At 44.0% G+C, this 26845-nt stretch overlaps 1 protein-coding gene across 2 annotated transcripts; it reads right to left on the bottom strand.

The window, feature by feature from the left end:
* PM20D2 (peptidase M20 domain containing 2) lies at positions 1-26818 on the bottom strand. 2 transcript variants are annotated; one of them, XM_090036549.1, is made up of 8 exons: positions 26188-26818; positions 25951-26099; positions 21080-21222; positions 17996-18150; positions 15511-15646; positions 5690-5797; positions 3760-3875; positions 1-1947 (listed from the first exon to the last, which is right to left on the bottom strand). In XM_090036549.1, the coding sequence occupies exons 1-8, from the start codon at positions 26644-26646 to the stop codon at positions 1933-1935; spliced, it is 1281 nt and encodes a 426-aa protein (XP_089892675.1). In that variant the 5' UTR covers positions 26647-26818; the 3' UTR covers positions 1-1932. The 2 variants fall into 2 exon arrangements, with proteins under 2 accessions (XP_089892675.1, XP_089892666.1); XM_090036540.1 differs by having other exon boundaries at positions 1-3875; positions 26188-26814.
* Positions 26819-26845: the final 27 nt, after the last annotated feature.

Raw genomic sequence — 26845 nt, 5'->3', positions numbered from 1 at the left:
TGACCACTAAGCAAACAACTTTATTTTTACATTAGAATATGTTGAACAAGTCTTTATACACCATACATCAATTTTTATTGCACAAGTAAAAACAACAACTGTAAAACAGCAATGATTACTCGAAAAGAGTGCACCTGATACAAAATAATGGGTTATAGATTTCATAAATTTTAAGGGCCGGAAGGGACCTCAAGCTAATGAAAGGTTATTGTACCCTTGTAAACGGCTGAAGTATGTTTGGTAACAACCAAAGTTCTCCTTTGTCCAGGACAGCTTCATGAAAAAAGGTATACGTCAGTTTTCATAGTCTACCAGGCATATCTTTTCCTCAAGTTGTAAGATGGATCTTACCAACACTGCTCTATGAAGTCTATCACAGAAGTTTGATATCCATCACCCAGCCTTAAATGGTGCCAAAGTGCAACATTCAAGTAAATCATTAGTCTGCAACAGATTCATTCTAACTTGCTACATTAAATATTTCTGCCAAAGATTATTCGGTTTTGAGAATACTGGAACAAGTGTGAAAAGATCTTGTGGGAAAACAAGTTGTTATGGGAATTTAAGAGCTAAAGTGGGGATTTTGAGAAGTGCTTATGAGATTCAGTGTCACAAGTGAAAAAAGAACTGTGCTCCAGTCATACAGGCACTTCAAAAATTCCACCTATTATTGTCATGGAACTAAGATCCTAACTGTGGAAACCTTAAACCCAAGCCCAGTTAGCCCAGGTAGATATTTGAGGCAAAACAGCAATCACGAATCTAATGCATACATGTCATTGGGTGAATGGAGCTGTTACAAAGTTTAGAAGTTGCTATTAAATGCTATATTTGACTACCATTGTTGTTAGGAAAAAGAAAAAGCTTGCAGCTGGAGACTGCCAGTCACTTCTTTTAAAAAGACTGGCAGAAGGGAAGGCAGAGAGAGAGTGTCTTTTAGAAAGATGCCACTATGCCCTGCCTTCCACTTGATTTCAGACTAATACAACTAACTACCTCTTTTAAAAGAACTTAAAAGTTCAGTTTTGAATGAGAAAGACTAGCTTCTGAACACACGGCTTTTATACAGTGCTTTATAAGGAAGGTAAAACCATCATTGCTACATCTTGCAGAGAGCTGAACATGTTAAGGGTGGAAACAGTGCTCAACTCATAGTGCTAGGAAGCAATTTCCTTTTCTCCCCTTGAAACTAATCTTGTGCACAGCAGTCTGGGAGGCACAAATCTCTAGAGTTCATAGCATAAGCAAACAGTGCTGCACTGTTCTGCACAGCATTGTGGAGGCAGGAGATGCACAGAACCCTCTGCTGATAGCAAAATATGCATATACTGAACAGGGTGATAACAATTACAGCAGAAGAAATACAGATATAGTGTAGCAGAGCAAAACTGAATATCTGTTAATAAAACTGGGGCCACAATTTATCTATATTATGGCAAAACTAGCTAATTTGTTTACCTGTGGTAAAGAGACTTGATTAAATGAACTCTTGTATGTTTTAGCCCAATAGCTATCTATTTTGAAAAGGGAACCAAGGCCCTGAACAAAAGTGAGCTTCTAAAAAAAAAAAAGGTCATCAAACCAGTGCAGCATTTTAAAGTTTTGAGTTTAAGGAAAAGCTTACGCTTGTAGTGCAACTACTTCTGTGAACTTTTTATGGACAAAGTCAGAAAATAAAAATAGGTAGCCCACAAAGGGGGTGGGGGTGGAAAAAAAATCACTTGGGGAGCTCAAAACTGTAGACAAAGATTTCACAGAAGAGAAAAATCATACAAGCATAATGGAGATATAAAGCCTTTCAAATTAACATACCCCAAGCTACTTACTGTGAAGACATTTACTTACATGCAGGAAAAAAGATTTTCCTACTCATCTCCAAGCTGCTTAGTCATTGTTGAAAAGAAACTCCAAGTGAAATGCTTTGGACAAACTTTAACAATCCAAGATCTGTGAAGAGAACCCAAACAAGCTACACACCATTTGGAAGCGATATCCAATGAATCACAATGGTCAACAATCAGAGCTCCTATGCACGTGTGTGGAGCCTGTTCCAACACACTGGAAATCCAGTGTCAGAACAAACTTAATTAAATCGAGTCTGCTGAAGTATGGAAACTGATGCACTCAGGCAGCCTTCTGCATCATGTGCAGCAGTGACCCAGCTTGTCTCCACACTGAAAAAATGGCGGTGGGGAGCTTTGAAATAAAACTCATTCAATGAGCTTTAGTTAAGTGTCCCACCACCGTTTTTTCAGCACTGGGATGCTGATACACGTGATGCATGGGCGCTTTTAATTAGTGTGGCTTGTTAATTAAAGCACCAAGCACTGCATCCCACAGCATATATAAAAAAGTTCTCAGTATCCAGTTCTGAAATGACTACAGATTAGTATAGGCGTGTCAAACATCCAAACTGATGATTGGATGGGGGATCTTCCTGTAGCAGTAGCCAAGCACTCAGGTAGGAATGAGGGCGTTGGAGCCCCAGCAGCACCATGGGAAGGAGCTAGGCTTTTTAGCTTGTTCTCACAGCAGCAGCCCCAAGGGCCCAGGATACCAGGCCTCTTCCCACTGGATCCCAGACCAGAAGTTGAAGGGGGTAGAAAGGGGATACATGGGCCCAATACAGCCCACAGGCCTAGGCACACACCATTTACCTGGCCCACGGACCAATCCTGCACCACTTCCCTGGGGCAAGACTAGATCGATACCCCTGGATTAGAGCACTATTTTTAAAGTAAATCCATGCAAGCTAACTGAATTATTAGAGGTCTCTTTCCTATCCTGGGATTTGGCAGGCCTAGGCTTAATTCCTACACTGCAGACTTGTGACCCAAACTGAGTCCTTTACTCTGTACCCTCCATGCCTTAGTTTATACAGAGATGACAGCACTCCTTTTCTAACAGGCATGTTGTGAAACTACTGTGAGGCACTCTGGAAGTACGCTTTCCATAAGACAACTATAGATAGTATTAGTAGATACAGCTCTAAGAAAGGGTGACCAAAAAAACAACCCCCCCCTAATACTTTGATCTCACAATCACTGACCATCACAACAACTTCTATATACTAACTTTGGACGAAGCTACTGACTTACACGCTGAAGGATTCAGAATCATTATTTTACACACCTCACTTTCACTCAAATATAGAAATTCTCTAGAATTTTACGTTCTCCTAAATGTCCGTATTTCCAGCTAGTGGATATGCATCTCAGATTTTTATATATGGTTCCTCTAGACATAAATCATAGAAAGTTTACTATTTGTGGTTGACATATTTAAACTACAAGCATTTGTAACCGACAACTGCCATAGATTTAATTCTCCCTTCTCTTATGTGGGTTCTGTAACAGATGGAAGAATTATCTATATGATGGTTCTAAAACATTCACCAAGTTATTTGTCATTGGTGCTAAGTTTAACTGTATGCTTTGCAAATCTATGAAAACGTGGCATATTAGTTAATACAGCAACCAAGTTTATAGCTACTTAAAGTTATTTAGAAAAAAGAAAATTTGAGAAGTAGAAGTGAAATGTTGCCATTTGATTTCTCATATCCTCAAGAGTCCAAAGTCATCCTTTCTACAGTTAAGAAGTCTGTCTAGCTTCCATTAGGTTTCAAGTAGAACCATTATTCCACTAAGTTACTCCCACAGAAATGGAGAATATTTAACGTGATGCACATGCTGCCCCAATGCCAAGGCCAGATCCTTTGCCTTGAAGAATAGTTAAAGGTCCTTGCTCTTTTAGTTTCACCTGTCTAAAGTCTTCTCTAACTTTTTCCAGAAGGTCTGGCTTGAAAATAATATCCAATGCAGTCATCGCCAAAGCTTTTGCTGTGCGCAAAGCATAGAACTGAGCTTCTTCTGACCCTGTAGTAAAAAAGAAGACTTACAGGTTAAGATATCACTACTAAACCCATGTATTCAATGACTGCAAATAAAATATTTGAGGAAAAGTGTCAGAGTTTAAACTCCAAATCATTTTCTAAATTTCTACTTGTAAAAATGCTTCCAAATGTAAAGTGCTTTAACATAAGCAGAGGAAACCACCTCTGAGCTCATTTCCCACTGCTATATAATCCACTTGTTTTCACTCTAAGCATGCATGCCATTTCTTTAAGCTAGTGGCAGGCAGCTAGATGAAAAGATTTAAACTAAAAACTCTATAGCAAAGAGCAAACATCTCTGAACTAATTAAATACTCCAAAACTTGATTAACAAGAATTAAAGCCACCCTCCGATGCCTTGTTTTTCCAAAATGTGGTGAACACCTGAAATTAGACCAGAATATTCAATACCACCTTATGCAGTAAACTTAACTTTACCCACTTATGCCAAGCCCAATCATAATGCACTTGTACCCTACACAGCAACTTCTGGAAAGCGGTCACACAAGCCCTATATAACAGTTCCACAGCTCCTCCTTGCTAAGCATGAAGACCCACCTGTAAGAGCTGCTGGGCATGCCTGTTATTTTAAGAAGGCAGCTCTGGGAGGAGCTGTCAGCACACAGGAGAGCACCTGATTAGAAAGGGGTATGGCTTAACTGGGAGAGAAACCCAGGGCCAGAACCGGGGCAGGCAGTCTCACCCTTGCTGCTGACATGGAAGGGAAAGTGGTTTCAACTGGCCTGGCCTGGGAGCAGGGCTAGAGCAGGACCAAAGGCTGAGGAGCAAAGCCAGAGAGCCTGAGGCAGGCCTGATGCACTGGGATGCCTGGGGAGCAGAGTATAATTGTCCTTTGCTCTTTAACTAAAGAGCCAGAGGCCTAAGGCACAGGATACTCAGGTGACAGATTTAACAGATATGATACAGGAACCCAGGGATTCCCCTGGGGAGAGACACTTACCAGATGGGACACAGAGCATAATCAGTAACATCTGTGAGGCATGAGCATGATGTAAGGGGCAGCTGGAGCATGTAATAAGCCCTTATGGTGCCGAGTAATAAAACCTCAACAGCAGCGTGGGGTAAGGGTTTCCTGGGGCAGCCTCTCTTTCTAAGTATCTAGTAACAACACACAGCATGGCAGGTGAAGAGAAGGGGAGCAAGCCCAAGAAGTGAGGACAGAGCAGGGGCCAAGCAGCCATCACTGGGACCAGTGCATGCTACACTACCTTAAACCACACCAGAATTCCTAAAATGTAATTCAGCCCTTCACCATTGTCCTGAGGATATCTTAGACATGACCTTCACTTATTCCTTAAATGGCTGATAAACTGTGACCAAATATCTCCTTTGCTCTACTATCAGTAGATGATCCCCTAATGATACATCAGTGACACTGCTGTCAACCTACCCTAGCTTATTCCACCACTCAATACAGCTACATCCAGCAATCCATATAAGTACATAGCATAGAAAGAAGTGCTGCAATTCAAATATGGATCATAATCAATTATCAATTCATATTAATTGGATGAAACTGACCTTACTGAGCGTTTCTTAGTACCTATTTGTAGTGAAAGGGCAGTGTGGACCCTTCCCATCTTATAATAGATAATATAATACTGGATCATCATTTGTATAGGAGGCAAGTGTCAAAATTTCATATACCTTAAAATGTATGCAACATTTTAAGACTAGAATGTCACTGTTCCTCACTGTCAGCAATTCCTCTTCTAAACCTGAATTTTCAGAGAACATCTATGCATTGCAGCCCTTTGCATTTCAAAAAGCTCTTACCTGCAGCTTCAGTAAACTGCTCAGTATGATTTAACGCATCTGAACCAATATAAAAATAAGGATGAATTCCAGGAACAAAAAATGAGACATTTCCAAAATCAGTGGAACCTAGGGAGAGAAAAAAAGCCACTCAATGAACAAGTGCTCTAATGTACATCTTATGAAACAAATAAGAGCTTTGATGTTAAAAAACCCCAACAACCTAGGACATTATGTTCATATAAAAACCTGCAAATCTCAGTAAATATATGCATATTGCTTACAAAGCAGAGTCAATATATGTATTTGGTGAAGTCTGCTATTTCAGAGTGGCAGTACATGTAGACAAGCTCCTCCACTATAGAACACTTTTTTTTCAAATAGGTGCAACTGTGAGGAATAGCTAATTCATCATGTATGTGCAGTGAACTAAATGCTTCAAGATGCCTTATCTCCTCCCATTTAGTGGTTTAAATGTGTTGCGTTTGCACTTTGTAACATCTAACAATAGGACTATATGCAGGCTTCCTTGCAGAGACCATCAGTGCAAAGATTATCCAAAAGGTGCACAGTGCTCCATTCCAGCCATAGCAGCAAGACCCTGGAGCTACTGATAGAATTTGAGACAGGTGGAGTCGCTTCAAAATTTTACAGCCTCTCAAGAAGGCACTCATATAGATCTAATGGTTACCACTTTCAGTCTGAAAGACTTCCGAAGTTCAGCAGTACCAGCTGAACACCTTTCTCGTATATAAATGGATCAGAGTAGAATTCTTCAAGAACTGCATGATGAGATAAGCAACAATGTCTTTAGGTGTGGCTTTAATTATTTGCACTTGTACAAGTCTAACGAAACAGGGCAAATAAATCAAGCAGGGTAAGGTAAGGTTGAAGGGTTCTAATGAAACAGATCATAGCAATATACTTACAAAAGTTAGCTCACATATAGATGTCATGATAAGATACAAATGCTTTGTAAACAAAGGTGTATGATAACTGATAGCAGCCTTGGAGATTCTTATCCTTGAAACATTAAAGATACCATCAGTGCTTTTTTAGCGAGGTTGAGTAAGCCTTAAGGCCCTAGGTATTAACACTAGCTAAAACTGCAGCATTTCAGAACACTAGAGATGCACTGATGCATCAGTCCATATCAGATGGGCACCAATAAAAAGAAAATTAACATTATTGGCAATCTGCCTTTTTTGGCTGGTGTAGCCAGTAATGTCACCAATAAATGCCACATGCTTGTGCACAGCTGCAGCACGCAAGTGGCCAGTAATGCAGCCTACAAGCTTGGAAAGCAGGTCCTGCAGGGAGCAAACCAGGAAAGCCAAGGCTGCAACTGAACTCCAACTAGCTTCAAGCATCAAGGACAACAAAAAGTCCTTTTTCAGATATGTGGGGAGCCAGAGGAAAAGCAAGGGCAACGTTGGACCCCTGCTAAACCAGATGGGGCAACTGACAACTGACGCCCAGGAAAAAGCCAACCTATTAAATAGGTACTTTGCATCAGTCTTTCATCAGTCCCATGGGATGCCCATGCCTGCTACGGGACAGGGAGATCCGGGTGATGGGGATCCCCTACCCTCCATAAATGCTGACCTCGTGAAGGAACATCTTGAGAAGCCGGATACCTTCAAGTCAGCCGGCCCTGACAATCTGCACCCCAGGGTACTCAAGGAGCTGGCGAGCGTCATAGCCCAGCCCCTGGCACGGGTCTTTGAAAACTCCTGGCGCTCTGGTATAGTGCCCGAAGACTGGAAGAAGGCCAATGTGGTGCCGATCTTCAAGAAAAGGAGGAGAGTGGATCCGGCTAACTACAGGCCCATCAGCCTGACTTCTATCCTGGGGAAGATCTTAGAAAAGTTTATTAAGGAGGCCATCCTTGAGGGACTGGCCCAGGCTAACATCCTAAGGGATAGCCAGCACGGGTTTGTTGTAGGTAGGTCTTGTCTGACCAATCTCATTTCCTTCTACGAGCACGTGACCTATCACCTGGACAAGGGAGAAGAGATTGAGGTCATATATCTTGACTTCAAAAAAGCTTTTGATCTGGTATCCCATGATCACCTCTTGGCCAAACTGGCCAGTTGTGGCCTTGGCTCCACCACAATCCGCTGGCTAGGAAACTGGCTCCGCGGTCAGACCCAGAGGGTTGTAATTGATGGCAGTCACTCATCGTGGTGCCCTGTGACCAGTGGGGTCCCTCAAGGCTCTGTCCTGGGACCCATACTGTTCAACATCTTCATTAATGATGTGGACATTGGAGTCAGGAGTGGACTGGCCAAGTTCACCGATGACCCCAAACTTTGGGGTACAGCATCCATGCCAGAAGATAGGCGGGTGATCCAGGCTGACCTGGACAAGCTCAGCAAATGGGCAGACGAGAACCTGATCGTGTTTAACACCAAAAAATGCAGGGTTCTCCACCTTGGGAGGAAAAACCTGCAGCATCCTTATAGGCTCGGCAGTGCTACGCTGGCTAGCACTACAGAAGAAAGAGGCTTGGGGGTCATCATTGACCACAAGTTGAACACGAGCCTGCAATGCGATGCTGCGGCTAATAAAGTGACCAAAACACTGGCTTGCATCCATAGATGCTTCTCGAGCAAATCCCGGGACGTCATTCTCCCCTTGTACTCAGCCTTGGTGAGGCCACAGCTGGAGTACTGCATCCAGTTTTGGGCTCCACAATTCAAAAAGGATGTGGAGAAGCTTGAGAGAGGCCAGAGGAGAGCCACGTGCATGATCAGAGGTCAGGAAAACAGATCTTACGATGACAGGCTGAGAGCCATGGGACTCTTTAGCCTGGAAAAGCGTAGGCTCAGGGGTGATCTGATGGCCGCTTATAAGTTTATCAGGGGTGACCACCAGGATCTGGGGGAACGTTTGTTCACCAGAGCGCCCCAAAGGATGACGAGGTCGAACGGTCACAAACTCCTGCAAGACCATTTCAGGCTGGACATAAGGAAGAATTTCTTTACTGTCCGAGCCCCCAAGGTCTGGAACAGTCTGCCAGCAGAGGTGGTTCAAGCGCCTACATTGAACACCTTCAAGAGTAAATTGGATGCTTATCTTGCTGGGATCCTATGACCCCAGCTGACTTCCTGCCTTCAGGCAGGGGGGCTGGACTCAATGATCTTCCGAGGTCCCTTCCAGCCCTGATGTCCATGAAATCTAGCTGGTAAGTGGGGGGGGGGGGGGCGGCAGCAGATTGAGACCCCCGTGGTAAGGGAGGGAACAGGGCAGGGGCTGCCTAGCTAGGGTGGTGAACACAACCCTGGGAGCAAGATGGAGCCACAGGTGGGTCATCCAAGGGGCAGTGAAAGGTGCAGCTCCCCACCATTCCATGCACTCCCAGGGGAAGCATGAGGGGCATTGCCCCCCAGATTTACGCACAAGACAAGGGTGGGCAGCCCACTACAGGCGAGGGGCTGTGCCAGACCCTTTAGGATGGGGCTGCACTCAGGGTGGGTGGGTAGGGGTGATGCTGGGAGGGGTGGCTACGTGGTAGGTTTTAGCCATGTCAATATTCCCCATAGCCACCCCTCCCAGTGCCACTCCCACCCACCCCAAGCACAGCCCTAGCCCATCCCCACCAGGAAGAGGCTGGCATAGCCCCTGGCCCAGAGCCCACAGCAGGCAACCTGCCCTTGCCCCATGCAGATCTGGGGGGCACAAGCCCCCTATGCCTCCTCCAGGGGTTTGTGCAATGGCAGAGAGCCAGTGGCTCTGTCCCACTCCCGGGGTCACATTTACTGCCCTAGCTGGGCAGTGCCTGCTCCTGCCCCTCTCCCTCCCTCACTGTGGGGGCCTTGATCTACCCCATCCCCCAACAACTTCCCTCTCTTCTGTTCCTTCCCCCCACACAGACTTACCAGCCAGACACTGCTTTCCAAGCTGCATTCCTGAAAAATCAGCTATAGGATCAGTATCAGCTGATATGGCTGGTTAATAATTAGTCATCAGTCAAGAAAATGTTTTATCAGTGTACCCCTACAAAGCAAAATATGAACCATTTAGACCAGTGATTCTCAACCAGAGTGCCATGGCAATCTGAGGTGGTGGGAGATCCTTTTAAGGGTGCCGTAGACTGCTATGAAATATTAGCACTGTTGGGTGTGCAAACACCTATACATGATTTGCAAACTAGACCACAACAGGTTTGAATCTTTTTGACACTATAGGTTGGGTTTCTCTTCAGTTCTTTGCAATAGAAGAACTGCTGTATTATTCTTCCAATGTGAAAAACAAGAGCTGATATTTTCCCTGGGGTGCCTGGGATGTAAAAAGATTGAGAATCACTGATTTAGACAGGTGCTTATAGCATTCCTTTCAAACTGATCACCCAAGAACTATGAAGAAACAGGTTTTTTTTACTTTTTGGGTGTCTGCAAAAGATACTTTACTATGCACAAGACTAATCTAATGCACAATAAAGCATCAGCATCTACATGTGCACAGCAGTTACTGCAAAATACCTTTGTCTAACGAGTTGTTTTCTAATATCATTAGATACAGGTACTAGAAGATGGCCCATTGAACTCAAGTGCTGAAGCACACACAGACGCTGAGCAGGAACAAACTGCTCCAAGTCAGGCCAGGCAGCATGGGCCCAAAGGCTAGCTCCAAGCTCTGGGGGCAGGCAGGGAGCTGGGGACAGCTCCCTGCCTGCTCCCCAGAGCAGCTCTCCATGTGGCTTACAACTGCTCTGGGGGATAGGAAGGAAGATGTCCCCAACCCCTTCCCCTCCCCTGGAACCAAGGCCTGAGCCCCCCCCTCCCCCATGCCCTCTGCTAGCCCAGGGCTACCCTCAGTGCTCCCAAAGTGGGTGCACGTTCAGATGCATGCCCAGGAGCAGTTTAATGTGCTTAAATTTTCTGCACAGAAAATTCAGGCACATTACCTGGACATGTAGATGCACCCTCTGAATACTGTTCACTACAAATATCACCTCTACTTGAGATTATGATAGAGCAGATTTTGTCAATAGTTGCATTGTTTTAGGAAGAGTACTGAGAAACAATAGTCAGCACCCTTCCCATTTTTGTCTCTCACATACTATAAATAGCTTTGAGGTACAAAATGAGATTACATACAAACATGCAATTCTTTGATCGGAAGAAAGCCCTTCCAGCCTTAGCACTAAGTTGACCGAAAACTACAATTTTCCAAAGATAAAATATTGAGATTATCAAGACTAACTTAATAGAATCTGCATCTCATTTTTAAGTGCAGACAGAAGTGACAATTTTTGCCTGATCTAGCCACAAAAAGTAGTTTATATCTGTGAACAAACACAAGTGTGCAGCTGCAAATAGCTTTAAAAATGGCCAATCGAGTATAAATCTGACCCCTCACTGTATGAGGTATCAGGTAAAAACTTTTCAAAATGTGTCTTTTGTAACAGTGTCTGCAGAATCCCCAGCCTGTCACTGTTTTCAGAATGGGAGGAGGGAAGGGAAGGGTGGGGGGGAAGGAGGAGGAAGGAGAAGATGCAGCCCCTTGGAGAATAGAGCAGGTGTATTAGAGCTCCCCCAAGGTAGGGAGGCCCCCAATTTACCCACCCCACCCTTCAGCATTGTCTGGGGAGCCCCAAGAATGAGCTCCTTCCACTGCCTTTTGCCCCTCCCATTCTGAAAACAGCGAGCACTGGCCACTGCTAAGGAAACCTGGCTGTAGGCTCCCAGCCCCAGCTCCATTCCCTTCACCCCTGGAACCAAGAGTGAACTTCTGTTTGGTCCGGGGTAACACTGTAACTCAGAACATTTTGCATAGATCTTTGTGTGTTACAGCTGGGAGCTACACTTCCTGTCTGCACCCTACGAGGCCAAATAACTTGCTAGTCAAAATGGAGGAAGAACAAAAAATACTCTCTCACTCAAACTTTTCACACACAATTTTAGCAGATTCAAGAAAACTCTTAGTGTCATCATAACCCTTATACTAAACCTTAAACTTATCCAACAGCCTGAACTGTCAGCCTACTTCGAGTCAACATTTCTAAGATCTGGAAAGAGAAAAAGCAGCCTCAGAAGGGCTGTATTACAGTATTGCCTACCCTAAACCAGATTAATAGATTCCCAGTCCTATCTGGATTTTTTGTTTTGTTTCAAGTGAACAGAAAAATAAAGCATGAACTGCTGGAAACAAGAGTATTTTTGCTTCATCTGATTAGAAACAATTTATTAGAGCAGGGACTGGCAACCTGCAGCCCACAGGCAGGATCTAGCCCAAAAAAGCCATTGGCTCCAGCCTGAACCCAGCCACCAGGGTCTAGTGCCAGCCTGCCTCACACCTGAGCTGGGTCATTCCAGCCCAGTGCTGGAAAAACACTGCTGCCTGTTGCATTAGAAAGAGTACCTATTTTTCCCTACTTTGAAGCAAAACTATGGACCATTTTTCTTGCTACTGATTGCAGTCAGGTTTATAACCACATAACGTGGTTTTCTGAAGTCATTCAATATATTAAATCAGAAATTGTCAGCCAGGGGTATCTATTAGGGTGGCTTAGCATATTTTATGCTTTGAAGTTGCACCTGTTTATAGAGTGGTGAATAATAGTATTGTTTTAAAGTTTTCTTTTTGCTGGTGTTTGCAACATCAGCTGGCCTTGTTTCTCGCAAGCATCTTATCGCCTTGAGCACCTTATAGCCTTGAGTTTGCTCGCATGATGTTTCTTTCCTTTTACTATCACTGTGAGAAGTTCCCCCCCCCCAATACAAAATAGTACTCGTTTTGTTACTAGCTCAAATTAACTGAACTTGGCACTAACCAGCTGAATCAGAGGGATGATGATTGGATATGTTAATGAAAGGTGATAAAGGAGGAGACCAACAGACAATGCTTAAAGTAAGCCACTAAAAAAGGGCCAAATTAAGAGGCATGCTCCTAATGGGTCTGTTGAACAAAGGCATATACTGACAGGATAAAATATGGACAATATGCTGACTGCAGAGAGACCAAGCTGAAAACAAGGAGTCAAAGGAGTCAAGTTAAAGAAGAGTATAAAAGAGGGGAGCAAGAAAGTTAAGTGTGCCTTTGTCATTGTCATTTTCATCTTGAATCCAGCTTTCAACACCTGCCTGGACTGCCTTTGCTTCAGGAACTGAGTAGCTGTCTTTTCTGAGAAAAGTAGTAACACCTGGGATTGGATGAGATCATTGTACTAAGTGTTTTTCTCTCTGCATATAGAAACTGCTAAGATAATACTTGTTGTAGTAATAAAGTTAGACTTTGATTTTGGGACACTTGGAGTTCTCTGTGTTTGTATTTCACATTCCATTTAATGGTTAATTGTGATTTAACGATCCCTAAGCACTATCTGGTAGACAATGGTGCAAACAGTACATGTACCCCCAAGGGTACTTAGAAAGGTTTTCAGGGGTACATGCTGGTAGGCGGGTGGGCAGGGAAAGAGCATGCGGCAGCAGTGTCTCCCCTAGCATGCTCACTTCTTACCTGGGGGAGTAGGAGGGGCGTGCCAGGCGCCACTGGCCGCACAGCACACAGCAATGCTTTCCCATCCTCATCCCAGCTCACTCTCCTTACTGGCTGCCGCAAAGGTCTCAATGACAGCAGGGGATGTGGAGTATGTTTCTCGCAGGAGCAGGACCGGGGGGGCCACGGTGAGGCTGCACAGGCACTGCCAAACTGGGGGCAGGGTTGCATGCAGCAGCCACAACCGCACACCACTTTTCTATAGCTGGCTGCATGTGCATCCACACACTTCCCCACCTAGCTATGCATGAGCAGGACCCAAAACAAGCTGCAGGCAGAGCCCACCCTGCTCCCCTCAACACTGCAGCTTCCCATCCCTACCTGCTGGCCAGAGCACTGCAGCAGGGACAGGAAGAAGAGTTACTGGAGGCTGGGAGAGCCCAGAAGTTCCCAGAGAGGCTGCAGCAACGTCAGAAGCAGTCTTGCCCAGAAGCTGTACCTGCTGACTGGGGTTGGCACCCTCCAGTGGGAGAGGCTGGGAGCACAGCACGCACGGCCAGAAGTGGGAGCAGGTGACATGTGGCCTCAAAAATAGTACAGCAAGGGCAACCACTGGCAGGGTGGGATCCACTTACATGGTTGGTGCCTGCCTGCAGGCCATATTTTGCCCACGCTGTGTCACTGCCTCAAATACTGGGGCAGCAAGTACACATAATTAAAATTGTTTGTTCACCAGAGTGCCCCAAGGGATGATGAGGTTGAATGGTCATAAACTACTGCAAGACATTTTCAGGCTGGACATAAGGAAGAATTTCTTTACTGTCCAAGCCCCCATGGTCTGGAACAGCCTGCCATTAGAGGTGGTTCAAGCACCCACATTGAATACTTTCAAGAGCAAATTGGATGCTTATCTTGCTGGGATCCTATGACCCCAGCTGACTTCCTGCCCTTTGGGCGGGGGCTGGACTCGATCTTCCGAGGTCCCATCCAGCCCTAATGTCTACGAAATCTATGAAACTATAAACCTCACAATGCTAAACACTGGGGTGAAGGTTGTAACAAGTACACGTATCTGTTAACAACTTTTCTGTTCTATACACCACTGTAAATTACTTTTCTTCTTTCTTAATTGAGAAAAAGTAAAATCCTGAACAGATTCAAACCACAAAGCTTAGCAGAAGCCTTAAAAGAGGTGACAAAATATTCCGCAGCTAAGAAGAACAGCCAGGCCATGAAGTCTAAGTTTGAGACCAGTTTCTCTAGATTTCTGTTAAGAGCCTGGCAAAGACAATGGAAGAGCTACAGACTTACCTCTGAAGGAACCAACCTGGCAAAAAGGTAGGATGCAAGAAAGACTGATGCACCAGCAACTGGAGGGAAGGAATGCCATGAGAGAGGGTAAGTGGACTGAGTTCTAGCCAGGACACTATAGGGGACCAAGTGTGGACATGCCCTGATGTAAACAGTTGCATAAGTATGATATCTAGATGCCTTTTTCACTAGGGGGATATTCTGGTCTGGATTTAGCAGGCAACCACAGACTACTCCCCGTTTGGTTTTATGTGATTATTTGATTTGACTGGATGAGTGTTAGTCCCTGGGTTAATACTACAGTTTTTCAACAGGAGAGAGGGTAAGGCTGACAGACCTAGTCCCAGAGAAAACAGAAAGCTGGAGAGAAAAAGAAGTCCCAAGGAGGGCAGAGTGGAGTCCGAAAAAAGGTGTGCAATACAGAATGTTTGGTTTGCAGCTGACTTGTCTGCTTTGCTGTTTGGGATGTCAGCACTGACCTAGCCCCATTTTTGAAGAAGAAAAACACACCTGTCCTAAAGTCTAATGAAAAAGGTGCTTTTTGAGGTCGGGGTGCTATGGATCACTGGGGACACCACGATTTCAAAGGCAGAGGCTTTTTCCTTGTGAAGCCATGAAAGGGCTGGCTACAGGTAGTTCTTTAGGAGAGGGCACCCCAATAAGGCTTCTTTTTGATGAATCCCAAGACAGGAGCTTCCCCTGAAAGAAGTGTAGTCCATGATAGGGAATTTTGGTAGATGGTTCCATTACCAACCAAGGTTAAAGCCGAGAGATTCCAGAAGTAACTGTTTTCTATTTCATCATAAATAAGAGATGCCCTTATATATAAGAGATCACTTGAAGTGATCGACATGAAAGCATGTATTAGCAATATAGCCCTTTTGGGGCAGTTGATTTGGTTTACTCATTTGATTTTTTTTTTAAACAACCAAAGCAGTCTTCACTTAGTTCTGCTCTCTCACCATTTTCTATTAAGAATGTATGTAGCTAAGAAAAATTTCAAATCTTGACTAAGAATTTTAGTTACTGGTCAAAACCAACTTGGAGGGATCTAAGCAACAGAAAAATACAAAGATTTTCACTGTTACCTGACAAGCCATTTAAAATAGATTCTTCTGAAATAAATTCCACTCCAAGCTTTTTTCCATTTTCTCTGTAAATTTTCTGCAGAGTCTTGTTGGGAAGCACATTATAGTAATCATGTCCATCACCTTTTATTTCCACCTAACGAAGAAAAAAAATACTACGTAACATGCAATATTTCATTTGTTAGATCCAGTTTAACTAAACATCTATATAATCTGAACAAATCAGTCCATGATACATTTTACACGTTATACTGATATGGAGATCATGAGAAAAAACTACTAGTGTTATGACATGATTTCTTTTAAGAAAAATGACAATGACTTTTCTACTTCTGCATACAGTTCATTAATACTATTGTTGGTCAAAAAATTCCCAAAACTTAAACTGGAACAAAGCTAAGAATCTTGCCAATTCCCACCACAGATTCAAGTCCCAGAAGTGTGAATCCCTATAGAACAGAGGCAGGCAATTATTCCAGGCAAAGAGCCACTTACTGAGTTTTGGCAAGCTGTTAAGGGCTGCATGGGTAGCCCCGCCCCTTGACAGGTGCCCCATCCCCTGGTCATCATCTTGGGACCAGAAGTCCCGCCTCATTGGCCTCTGACCTTTGCCACAGGAAGTCCCTTCCCCTTGCCCCTGGAAGTACTCCTTTTGGGAAGAGGGCTTGCCATCTTTGGGGGAAAAACTAATTGTATACTAAAAATCAAAACACCCATAATAAATTTTAATTTAATCTAAAAATATATTTTTTGTCTTGATTTGTGTGCATTTGTGCTATATATACACGTAGATGTGATAGCATACTAGCTCAGAATGCAGTCTTGCCCATATATTGTGTGGTGCGCAGGGATGTTGGGGGGGTGGGTTTGTGGGGAGCTATGGGTGGGTGGATGCATGTGTGGGGGTATGGTATTGTGGGTATGGGAGCCATGTGAGAGTGGCTGGTGGGCAAACAAGGAAGTGGGGAAAGCAGCAGTGGGGGACTGGAAGCAAGTGGGCGAGTGGGACCTGGCAGGGCCCAGTGTGGGACAGTAGGAGCATGGGGTACAGGCTGGCAGGGGCTTATGGCAGGGGTTCCCAACCTTTTTATACTGTGGACCTGCAAACTATATAAAATTTACAGATTTGTTTATTTTATATGTTTAAAATTTAATTTTTACAGGGTGGGGGCTGTGCAGATGGTGGCCCAGGGGGACCCAGCTGGGGCTGCTCAGGAAAAGGATCTCTGCTAGGAGCAAGCAGCAGACCCGCCTCCTCATCCTCCACCCTGGCACAATCCCCTGCTCCCAGGCAGCGCAGGCCCCAGTACCTGCTGCACCTTGCCAGGGGCAGCCATGGCAGCAGGAGCAGGATGGGGCACAGAGCCAGCTGCCTCCCTCCTAGGGCTGCCCTGCTGCCTGTATGCAACTACTGGCAGCAGAACCCACAGCCCAGCGGTTGGGAACCCCATGTCTATGGAGCCAGGATAGGCTGTGCCAGCACGGAGAGAGAGAAGCCAGCTCAACTCCATAGAGCCCCTGCCAGCCAGGACCCCACACCCCTGCTACCTTGGCTCTGGGCCCCGCTGGTGCTGGCCCCGCATGCCCACCCGCTCTTAGCCCCACAGTACAGCAAACCAATTTAGCCTAAATCCGGTCTATTCCAGATCCCCTCCAGAGTCAAGCTAATTTACTGTCCCCCAGCATACCAGGATGCTTTGCACCTACCCTGCAAACTCCTTCTTGCAGGGTAGGCAGGCTAGCCTTGGTCCAAGCAGTCTGCTCCAGCCAAGCAGGGAGGCATGCTCTAGCACCCTCCAGCTTCTGGCCTGGGTCACTGCAGGCACGTGGCTGTATTTCCAGAATCACAAATGAATGTCTGTTCACTTGCTTACCACTTCAATCAATGTTGCTTAGATTAACCTGCAAAGATTGAATCGATTCAGCCTAGTGGTTTTTGACCATCTGTATTTAGCCAGAGAGCATCTTTGCTGAGCAGCGGACTTCCTCCTCCTCCTAAGATCACCTCCACAAAGCCAAAATAAATACTACCAAGCAGGGCTGAAAGTCATTTAGTTTCACTCAATCATTTAAAAGTGCCCAAATAACAACCTTAATATGTACTGCATTAATTTCCCAAAGCAGAGATTGTATCAGAAGTAGGTCAGATCACTTGCAAGACCCAGAGAAATTCAACAGAAAAAGATAGATGTATACAGGAAATGAGGTCACAAATCCTGAAAGACTGGGAGCTACCAATTTAAAAATGCATGTAATCTGCCTTCACCTAAAACTCCAGCTGTTTGGGAAAGAAAGGGCAGACTGCCTTTAATCAAGGCTTTAGAAAAAGGGCATAGTATAATCACTCCTTTCTGAGTTGATGAAATAGTAAGTTTACATTTGTTTCAAACCATGCATCACAAAATCTTATGAAGGGAAACTTAATATCCTAACTCATCTTTCAGTGTGATAAAAAATACTAAATCAAGCTCTAAGAAATTCTTACTTTACATCCAGTGGCCAGTGCTGCAGCTTTGAAGCAGTTTTCAGCTTTCTCTGTCAGAACAGAGAGCTCCGTCACAGAAGGGGCACGCAAGTAAAATTCTAGCTCAGAGTAAGAAGGGATGATGTTAGGTTTCACACCACCATTTTTTATTACACCTGAAAGAGAGAAGCCAAGCTGTTAATGCTGCAGAAGATAAAGGAATCTTATATTCTTAGCCTTAAGAAGCTGCTTATCCAAGAGCTAAATGAACAAGCCAGTTGAAAGCATTAAAACATAAGCTAAGGAAATACTGTATTCTCTCGCATATACTGTGCCCCCAAATATAATGCACAACATGTTTTTTGAAAGGCAGAATGAAGGGAAAAAAAGATTTTTTTCCAGATTTATGGCTGCAGAGTGGAGAGACCTACTCTTCAGCTGCCTCACCCTCCCTTTCCTGTTTAACTACAGCTGAAACCCTACCTGCTGCTAGAGACTTGTCTCCATGGGTGGATCCATGATTTTGAGAAGAGCTAAAGAGTCTCCAACACTGTGAAACAGGAGGAGAAAGATCAAGGCAAACTAGCAGAAAACAAAATTGCCTCAAGAAAGGTTAGTTGATTAGTGGAACATCAAGACCATTAAAGAGGAGAGACAGTACTTAACAACTCTGGAGTAAAGAACAATGGGTCAGTGAGTCAACCGACTCCCTCAGCTGCCCAAGTAGTAATGCAACAGCTGCTGTACCGCAGAATAGGAATCAAAGCAGTTTCCTGACTATCTCATTCAGGAAGGAAAAAAAATCAGGTTTCCCCAGTTAATACATGCACTTCAATTTTGGGTGTAATGTGTACATTGTATACGAGAAAAAAAGCTAGCAAGCACTGAAAACATCCTATTTAAAACCCTTCTCTTTTATTTCTTACAATTACGTGAATAAGAAAAGCATAATGTGAAAAGGGGTTCTCAGGTTGGTATTGCAGCACTCTTTTGGACAGAGTTATTCAAATTGATTTCCAAATAAATAAATAAAATGAGCAGGACTAGCATGTGCAATTCTATCCTGCCATCAACTGCAGATATTTAAAGCAGTGAAACAGTCTTGCTAACACTGTGGCACATGAGAAATTAAACAAACTTGTATGAAACAATAGTTCATCAGGTGCAAGAGAAGTATCTGATCTAAAATGTAGCCAAGCACTTCTCCATAACTGAAGTCAAACAAGGATATCCCCTCATTTTTCATGTTCCTCCCTCACAGTTACAGGCAAACTGGTTATACCAGGCTTCTTCCAGAATGACAGATTAAAAAAAAAAAAAGAATTTAAAGAAAATTACTTTACCACTTATGCCACGTGTTCCCATTTTGCTTTGCCAGTTTGGACAGAGATGAGTTTCTAGTCATTTTCAGATTCTTCTGCACTGGTGTAACATTTGGATTCTTCCTTGGTAGTAATCTGCATTTGCTGCAATGCAGGGGAATGTAAACTTACTAGAATCCTCACACTCAATCTACCTCTTCATTCTTTGGAAATATATTTCTACTGATTTTAAGTTTTGTAAAAATCTGATTTTACACAGGGTTGTGGGGGGGTGAGTTCATATTTGACCAGAAAGCATTCTTCAACAAATGGATACCAGTTATGTTGTTTTCACATGTAGTACAGAAGCAGCCAGTTATTGATAAAGTAATTTAATAGTTAAAGTACAGTTTCTTATAGTGTTGAATATCTTGCTCAGGAATGCATTAAACTTTACCCGTCAACTAAGGTTCTTTTTTGTTCTTAAAACCACAGACAGGCTTGCTGTCAGGGTCCTCAGGAGCTTCACAGCTAATTCATATATTTGGAATAAGTAAGCCTGCAGTCATACCATCATTTTTGGAAAACACCCTATCCTAGCATATTTGAAATTTCAGGTGTTTTGCAAAATACTGCTGAATGCTACTAGTTGTTTAGTGTCACTGGAGCCTGGAAATGTACGACTGTCAAGAAGCAAAATCTTGTAGTCTCAAAGCACAAAAGATACTGATTCTGAACATGAAAGACCTGGAAAAAGTAAAGCCTCTAACAGTCTTCAAAGATATGGCAACCACTAGTTTGCAAAACATGGAAGAGAGCCTCAAAATTTAAGTTCTTAGATCTAGATTAGAAGACCTTGGGATGGAATGCAATGAGAAGCCGGCAAGCAAGCAGAGAAGAATGTGTTTGAAGATATGCTGTTAAAGTAACAGGGGGGAAAAAAGCAAAAAGACAAAAAACCAAACTTACTGTAGGAGTGTAGTGCACACATCCACACCAAGTCAGCTAGCTAGTTTAAATTAATTATGGGTACAATTTCTCTTTGGCTAAAATATCCTGATGTTCATTGTATTTTCTTTCCAGGCTGGCAGTTTTTTTTATACATTCAAGTAGGGAAAGAAAAACAAGCCTGTTTGGAATACTGAGAAACAAATTTCATGACATGGTCATTTTTACAATGGGGTCTCGCAAAAAAAAAAATCTTCATTGACCCAAAGTCTAGAATATTTTGATGCTAAACATTAGTTTAGAGATATCTCCTCTATGCACGCAGGTCTGCTGGAAAATTAGAGCTATTGTTGCAAGCCAGTGCCTAGGCCCCTGAGCCTGCCACAAGATGGCTTTTATTACCAAAGTTAGATCTTGCTCTGGCTGATCACTCCACCCTAAAAAATTATTTTCAGGTTTTCAGTTTTGAAAACAGTTTTATAGGTAGTTGCACCAATACAAACTCTTCACCCATTCATATCTTGATTTTTGATAAGTTATGGCATGAGTCCGACCATGCTATTGTTCAGTCATGGCTGTTTGTGTAGCTTTACATATATTTATTTGTCCCATGCAATGTACAAATGTTGGGGGAAAACATTTGTAATGTTAACTCATACTTCCACCCTATTCATTTGCTTTCAACAATGAATTCTAAACTTCCCTGCTATTACAAGAGTTCCCTAAAAAGGTATTTTAGAAACAAACACAGCTATTTCAATATTTGAAATGACTGTACTTAGTGTAACAATGCTGTCTTTTGTCTGACTAACCTAAAGTTTTACTTGCTTGACATAAATTTTAAAGAAACTCTCACCGTGAACTCTCCAGGTAGGTTTCATTTGCTGTCTTAAAACTGATAGATTGTTGTATGCAAGAACAGCAGCATCTAATGCATTTACTCCTTCCCAAGGATAAGCAGCAGCATGAGAAGCTTTTCCATAGTATTTCACAGTTACACTAGGAAATAAAAGGGAGCACTTATTTTAAGCTTAACGGGTCAAAAACAAATTCCATTTGGATCCACACAGTTAAATTTGTTACACTCAAGTATTGCGAGGAGAAAAATTAATGAGCGATTTAGCATAAATTAGTGTGTGGGAATATTAAGCCACCATTAGAGCAGCAGAAAGTCTTGAAAAAACTTAAAGATTAAGTTAAATTCTTACCCAAATGTACTACCATTCCAAAACTGAAAAGCAAGACTAAAAAACTCCATGCATTGAAAGTGTATACCATGCATTTAAAAATTAAATCTGTAATAATAAAAAGCCAATAGTAATAAAAAGCTATATAAACTGCAATCCAGTTCATCACAGAACCTTTCAGCACCCAACCACTTTGCAGAAAACAAAGGAGGTGCTGGCATAAAGATTCCACTCTTCTTCAGAAATGCATAGGTTCAAGACAGAGACAGACAAGTCAAAGGTTTTAAGCAGGCTTCAGTTAAATCAAATTATAAATAAAGGAAGCTTCCTGTAATTTTTCTGCCTCACTTCTAACATGCAGTTACAGGGAGGCAAGAGACCTTATTTAGGCAACACAAGTAAGAGAAGTAGTCAAGGAGCAAGAAGTCAGCCCTGCCAGTAATTAAATACAACATATGTAGAGCTTAGCTTATAGTTAAAAAAGTAATTGCAATATCAGATCTACACCTTTAAGTTCTTACCTGTCCAACACCTTCCAGTTTTCAAAAGCATAATCTTTTTTGAAAAGAAGTTATTTTGAAGTGTTTTTAAACACTAAGTATACTCCCAGCCCCTGAACCCTCAGTAAATTAAGGTAAAAAACCCACTTGTAAAGCCACTGAATTATAAGTTACCATAAATATTCCTACATCCCCTTTACCATTTCATTTCATAAAGACCTGAATTTTGAAATCTACTAAGTTTGGATAATTGTCAGTGGTATAGTCTCTCCATCTTAAAGTGAAGCACAGAACATGCAGACCAGAACTTGAGCTTTATAGCCTGCACAAGAAAAACCTGTAGAGAAGCAAGAATAATATGATGATACCATATTACCCCATTTTTATAAGTATTTTCTAGAATTTCATTAAGTGAACTTTGAGATCTATATACCCAACCTTTCAATGTTCCACTGATGATTCAGACAAACTGGATGGCTGTCAACAGAACAATGCAGAAAGCAAAACATATCTATAGCTTCTCTTAAATTTAAGGAGCACTATCCTTAAACAAGTTAAGACATATGGTTTAAGAAAAAGCATTCCAAGGCCTTAGAAATAACAACAAGGTTATTTCATACAGGAGTGAAATGCATCTTGGAATGCCTTTATTATCAAAGATACAGAAACTGAGACCTGTATCCCAAGCAAGGGGGAAGGGAAAAAACTTGTAGTAAAAGGTTCCAGGGCTTAACCAAATGAATAAATCATAATTAGGGCCCTACTGACTTCACAGCCAAAGTGGGCTGTGCTGCATCTCCTTTAATTTTGCAGGTTTCCCCACATGCGGCCCCATCCTCCCTGCTGACTGGTGGAGTGGCCCTGCTTGAGACTTGCTCCCGATCAGCGTGGAAGCATGAAACATGGCTTGAAACATGGTGCTGTTTTTGCCTCCCCACCACCGATTGGCCGAGGGGCCCCAGCAGCCACTGGTGGAGAGGAAAACCAGCACCACATTTAAAATCACGGTTTTTACTTCCCTGCCAATCAGGAGTGAGCCGCAGGCAGGGCCCCTCCACCAATCAGCAGCAGAGAGGCCGGGGGGGGGGGGGGGGGGGGGGGGCGGGCAGCACACAGGAAGGAACTTGTTACATTAAAGGAGCCACAGCACAATCCATTTCTGCCATGAACTTGATAAGGCCCTAATCATTAGCAAAAGCTGGGAGAGAGTTGACAAAGAAGGTGGGGGAGGAGAAGTGTGATAAAAAAAACACTACATCTTGGAGGTAAGGAAGTATAAGGATAAAATGAGAACTACCAAAAGTGAGGCTGAGGTCAAAGGAAACTAACCAACTGAAGGTGGTTCCATAAGAGGATGCAGCTAGACTGTTCTTAGTGATGATAGGACAAGGAATGATGGTCTCAAGTTGCAGCAAGGGAAATTTAGGTTCAATATTACGAAAACCTCTCACTAGGAGGGTGGTGAAGCACTGGAACAGGTTACCTGGAGAGGCTGTGATATCTCCATCTTTGGAGGTTTTTAAGGCCTGACTTGACAAAGCCCTGGCTGGAATGATCTAGGTGGGGATGGCCCACTAGATGACCTCCTGAGGTCCCTTCCAACCCTAATTTTCTATGAAATTAAACAAAAAACTAAAGATTCTTTGAATTCTTTTCATGTACATGTCTAGAGAAAGAAGTGTCTGCAGTGTAGCACAGACAGGTTGCAAAATAAAAATCTCCAAGTCACTGGGAAAAAAACAAGACAAAAACTAAAATGAATGTTGCCTCACACTTCACTAAGGACATGACTGAATAGAAGTAGCTAATGGAAATATGTGCATGAAACCAGAAACTGAGTCGTGTCAAAGAAGTCCCAAAGAATTTGATGCACTTGTGCTAGGGGACTAGATGATCTGCACCCCAAAATTCTGAAAGAACTCGCATGATGTGGTAGGTCTGGCAGCAAGGATTTTTAATAAAAATACTGGTACGACTAGTTTGGAGCACCCATGCTGCCTATATTTAAGAAAGGGGAATGATATCCCGGCAACTACAACCTCATTTCCCTGACCGCAACTATATGCAAGATGCACATATTTTGAAGGAAACAGTAACTGAAGATATGAAGGTAAATGGAAATGCATAAAATGCAGTATGATTTTACAAGAGGTAGACTGTGCCAGACTATCTCAATATTTTTTTGATAACTGTTTTTTTTTTTTTTTAAGAAAATAAGGATGAGATTGACCACATTATCTGGATTTCAGTAAGCCATTTCATACAATGCCACATGGGAAATTAAGCGGGAAAAGCCAGGGAATTAATACGATAATTCTAAAGTGGATACGAAATTGGATAAAGGAGAAAAGAGCAGCAGGTCATGCTGAAAGGGCAACTATTAATCTTGGACAGAAATTACTAGTGGAGTCCTTCAAGGTACTGCCAATATGAAGCACGTTTAGATTAGGACACAGAAAAAATTCAATAATCTTGAAGACCAGTGTAATAAAAGCATGATAAGTTTAATAGTAAAAAGTGCAAAGTCTCACAATTTGGCATTTAGAAATTCTGCTATAGTTTAGGAGCTTTTCTCACACATGTGATTGTAAGATTACTTTAAGCCACAAGCAGTAATGAGAAAGGCAAGATAATACTAGACACAGACAGAGTGGTAGCTATATCATGGGTAAGCCATGGAAAATTCTGGTAGCCTACATTCAAGAAAGATGAACTCCAAGCCAGAACAGGTGCAGGGAGAGGCTACTAGCACGACCACTAAAGTGGACAACCTACCTTGCAAAGCAAGACTACACAAAAGCTCTTAGGGGGTACGACTGGTCTATAAATACATTGGAGATCAACACCAGGAAAAGAAGAGATGCTTAGAGCTTTGGGACAAATGCTGGTAACAGAACAAATAGGTATAAGTTAGCCATATATAAAATAAGAAGGTTCCCAACCGTCACAAAAGCAGGTCTTAGAACTGACTTCCTATCAGTTATGGGGGGCCAAAACTTACCCAGCTTTAAGAGAGAGTTTAACTGATTTATTAAAAGGATTATATGACATGGCTGTCTGCCACAGCAAGAGACTGAACTTGACAACCTGAGAACTCCCTTGCAGACCTGTTCTGGCTAACGAGCACAATCCCCATTACCTCAAGAAACCCCAGGGCACTTTGCTCTTTCAAAGAATGCTGATTCCTTAAGGCACAAGAATTAGTGTGAATGCTACCGTATCATCATGCAAGAAATGCATTTTAAGTGGGGGTTGGAGGGAAAGAGGATGGAACTAGATCTTTCTAATGAACTCCAAAGAGCTTTAAGGTGTTGTTGGTTTTTTCAGTGTCCCTTAACATTCAAAGAGGAAGATTTCTGATTAAAAACATACATCCTGAAGAAGACGCAAAGTAACAGAACGTGTTCAATGTCTAAAATACACAATTAAAACAAAAGAGAGTAAAAGACTGTAACACCAGCATAAACAAGGGTTTCCTGGAAAACATACTACACCAGCACTTACAAAGTTGTCCTATACCTCCTTTACTAGGGTGGGATATGAAAACTAAGAGATAGGTGCATTCTGCTTGAAGATACAGTGCACCCATGCTTACCATCCACCCTAGAGTGGGTGAGAGCAGGACGAAGAGGAAACAGGAAGGGACAGTGCTGAAAAGGGGACTGTTAGGCTGGAAATAAAAGTTACTAGCAGAGTCCCCCAGGACCAGTCCTTGGAACAGCTCATTCGCCTGAGGTCTGCAAGGGAGCTCCCAAGTCCCCAAGGGGACCCTCTTGCCCTGGCCAGCAGCTGTATCTTACCACCCTTTTAACAAGCCGAACAAGCTCTCCCTTACAACAGATGCAGGCTGGACTCTTACATTTCATAGGATACAAAAACCTCATCTCAGCCTTCACATCCATCCAGGTGCCGTACTGCCGCAGCTCCCTAGGATGCCAGCACCTGCTTACAACAGGAGCTGCTCCTAGCGAGCCCCTTTCTTGGGCAAGGGATAGGGACACAGCACAGTCAAGTGGCATAAGAAAACAGCAAATACTCACTCGTGCTCAGCTACATCAGGAAGGTAGGTCGCGTCCTCCTGCGCTGGGTGGGCCATGAAAACCACGTCCACATCGTCGAAGGCCCCAGCCTCGATCAGGTCGATTTTGCCGCCTCCCTCCTCTTCTGCCGGGGTACCCAGCACTGTCACCTGCGGGGCGGAGGAGCGGGCGGCTGTCACACGCGCCGCTCAGTCAGGCGGGGCAGCGGGCGCGGAGGGGGGAGAGGGCAGGACTCACCTTCACCGGGGCTAGGGGCGCGCTCTCCAGGGCGCCCTTGAGCCCCAGCGCCGCGGCGGCGCCCACCTCGGCGATGAGGTTGTGGCCACAGGCGTGGCCGATGCCGGGCAGGGCGTCGTACTCGCACAGGAAGGCCAGGTGCAGCGGGCGCGGCGCTAGGCCCGGGGCGGCGGGCTCGGCCGGGGCCCAGTCGGCGCGGAAGGCGGTGTCGAGCTTGTAGCGCGGCTGCACGGCCCAGGCAGCGCCCGGCAGCTCCGGTGCGGTGAAGAAGCGCGTCATGGCGTCGTGCGCTTGGTGCTCCGCGTAGGCCAGCTCGGGTCGGGCCCAGATGCAGCGGCTCAGCGCGCCCAACCGCGCCGCGCTCTGCTCCACGCACTCGGCCGCGCGCTGCTTCAGCTGCTCCAGCGCTGCCGGGGCCAGCCCGGGGCTGCCCTGCGCCGCCGCCACCTCAGGCCTCATCCACGCTCTCTAACACAAACCACACCACTAGCTGCGCGGCTTCTGAACCGCGCGCGCCCCCGGCGCCCCCCCTTTTATAGCAGCGCCGCGCCGCGGGTCATGCCGGGAAACACAGTCGCTCGGCCCCTCTTCGTAACGGGCGGCGAATGCTTGCTGGACTTCCCGCCCCAGGATGCACCGCGCCGCGCCGCGGGGAGGG

Source organism: Crocodylus siamensis, chromosome 1 (assembly GCF_052110815.1).
Source record: "Crocodylus siamensis isolate JL-2025a chromosome 1, ASM5211081v1, whole genome shotgun sequence".
In the NCBI taxonomy this organism is placed as follows: Eukaryota; Metazoa; Chordata; order Crocodylia; family Crocodylidae; genus Crocodylus; species Crocodylus siamensis.
Note: the sequence above shows the minus strand (reverse complement) of the source record. Positions and strands in the feature narration are given on the sequence as shown.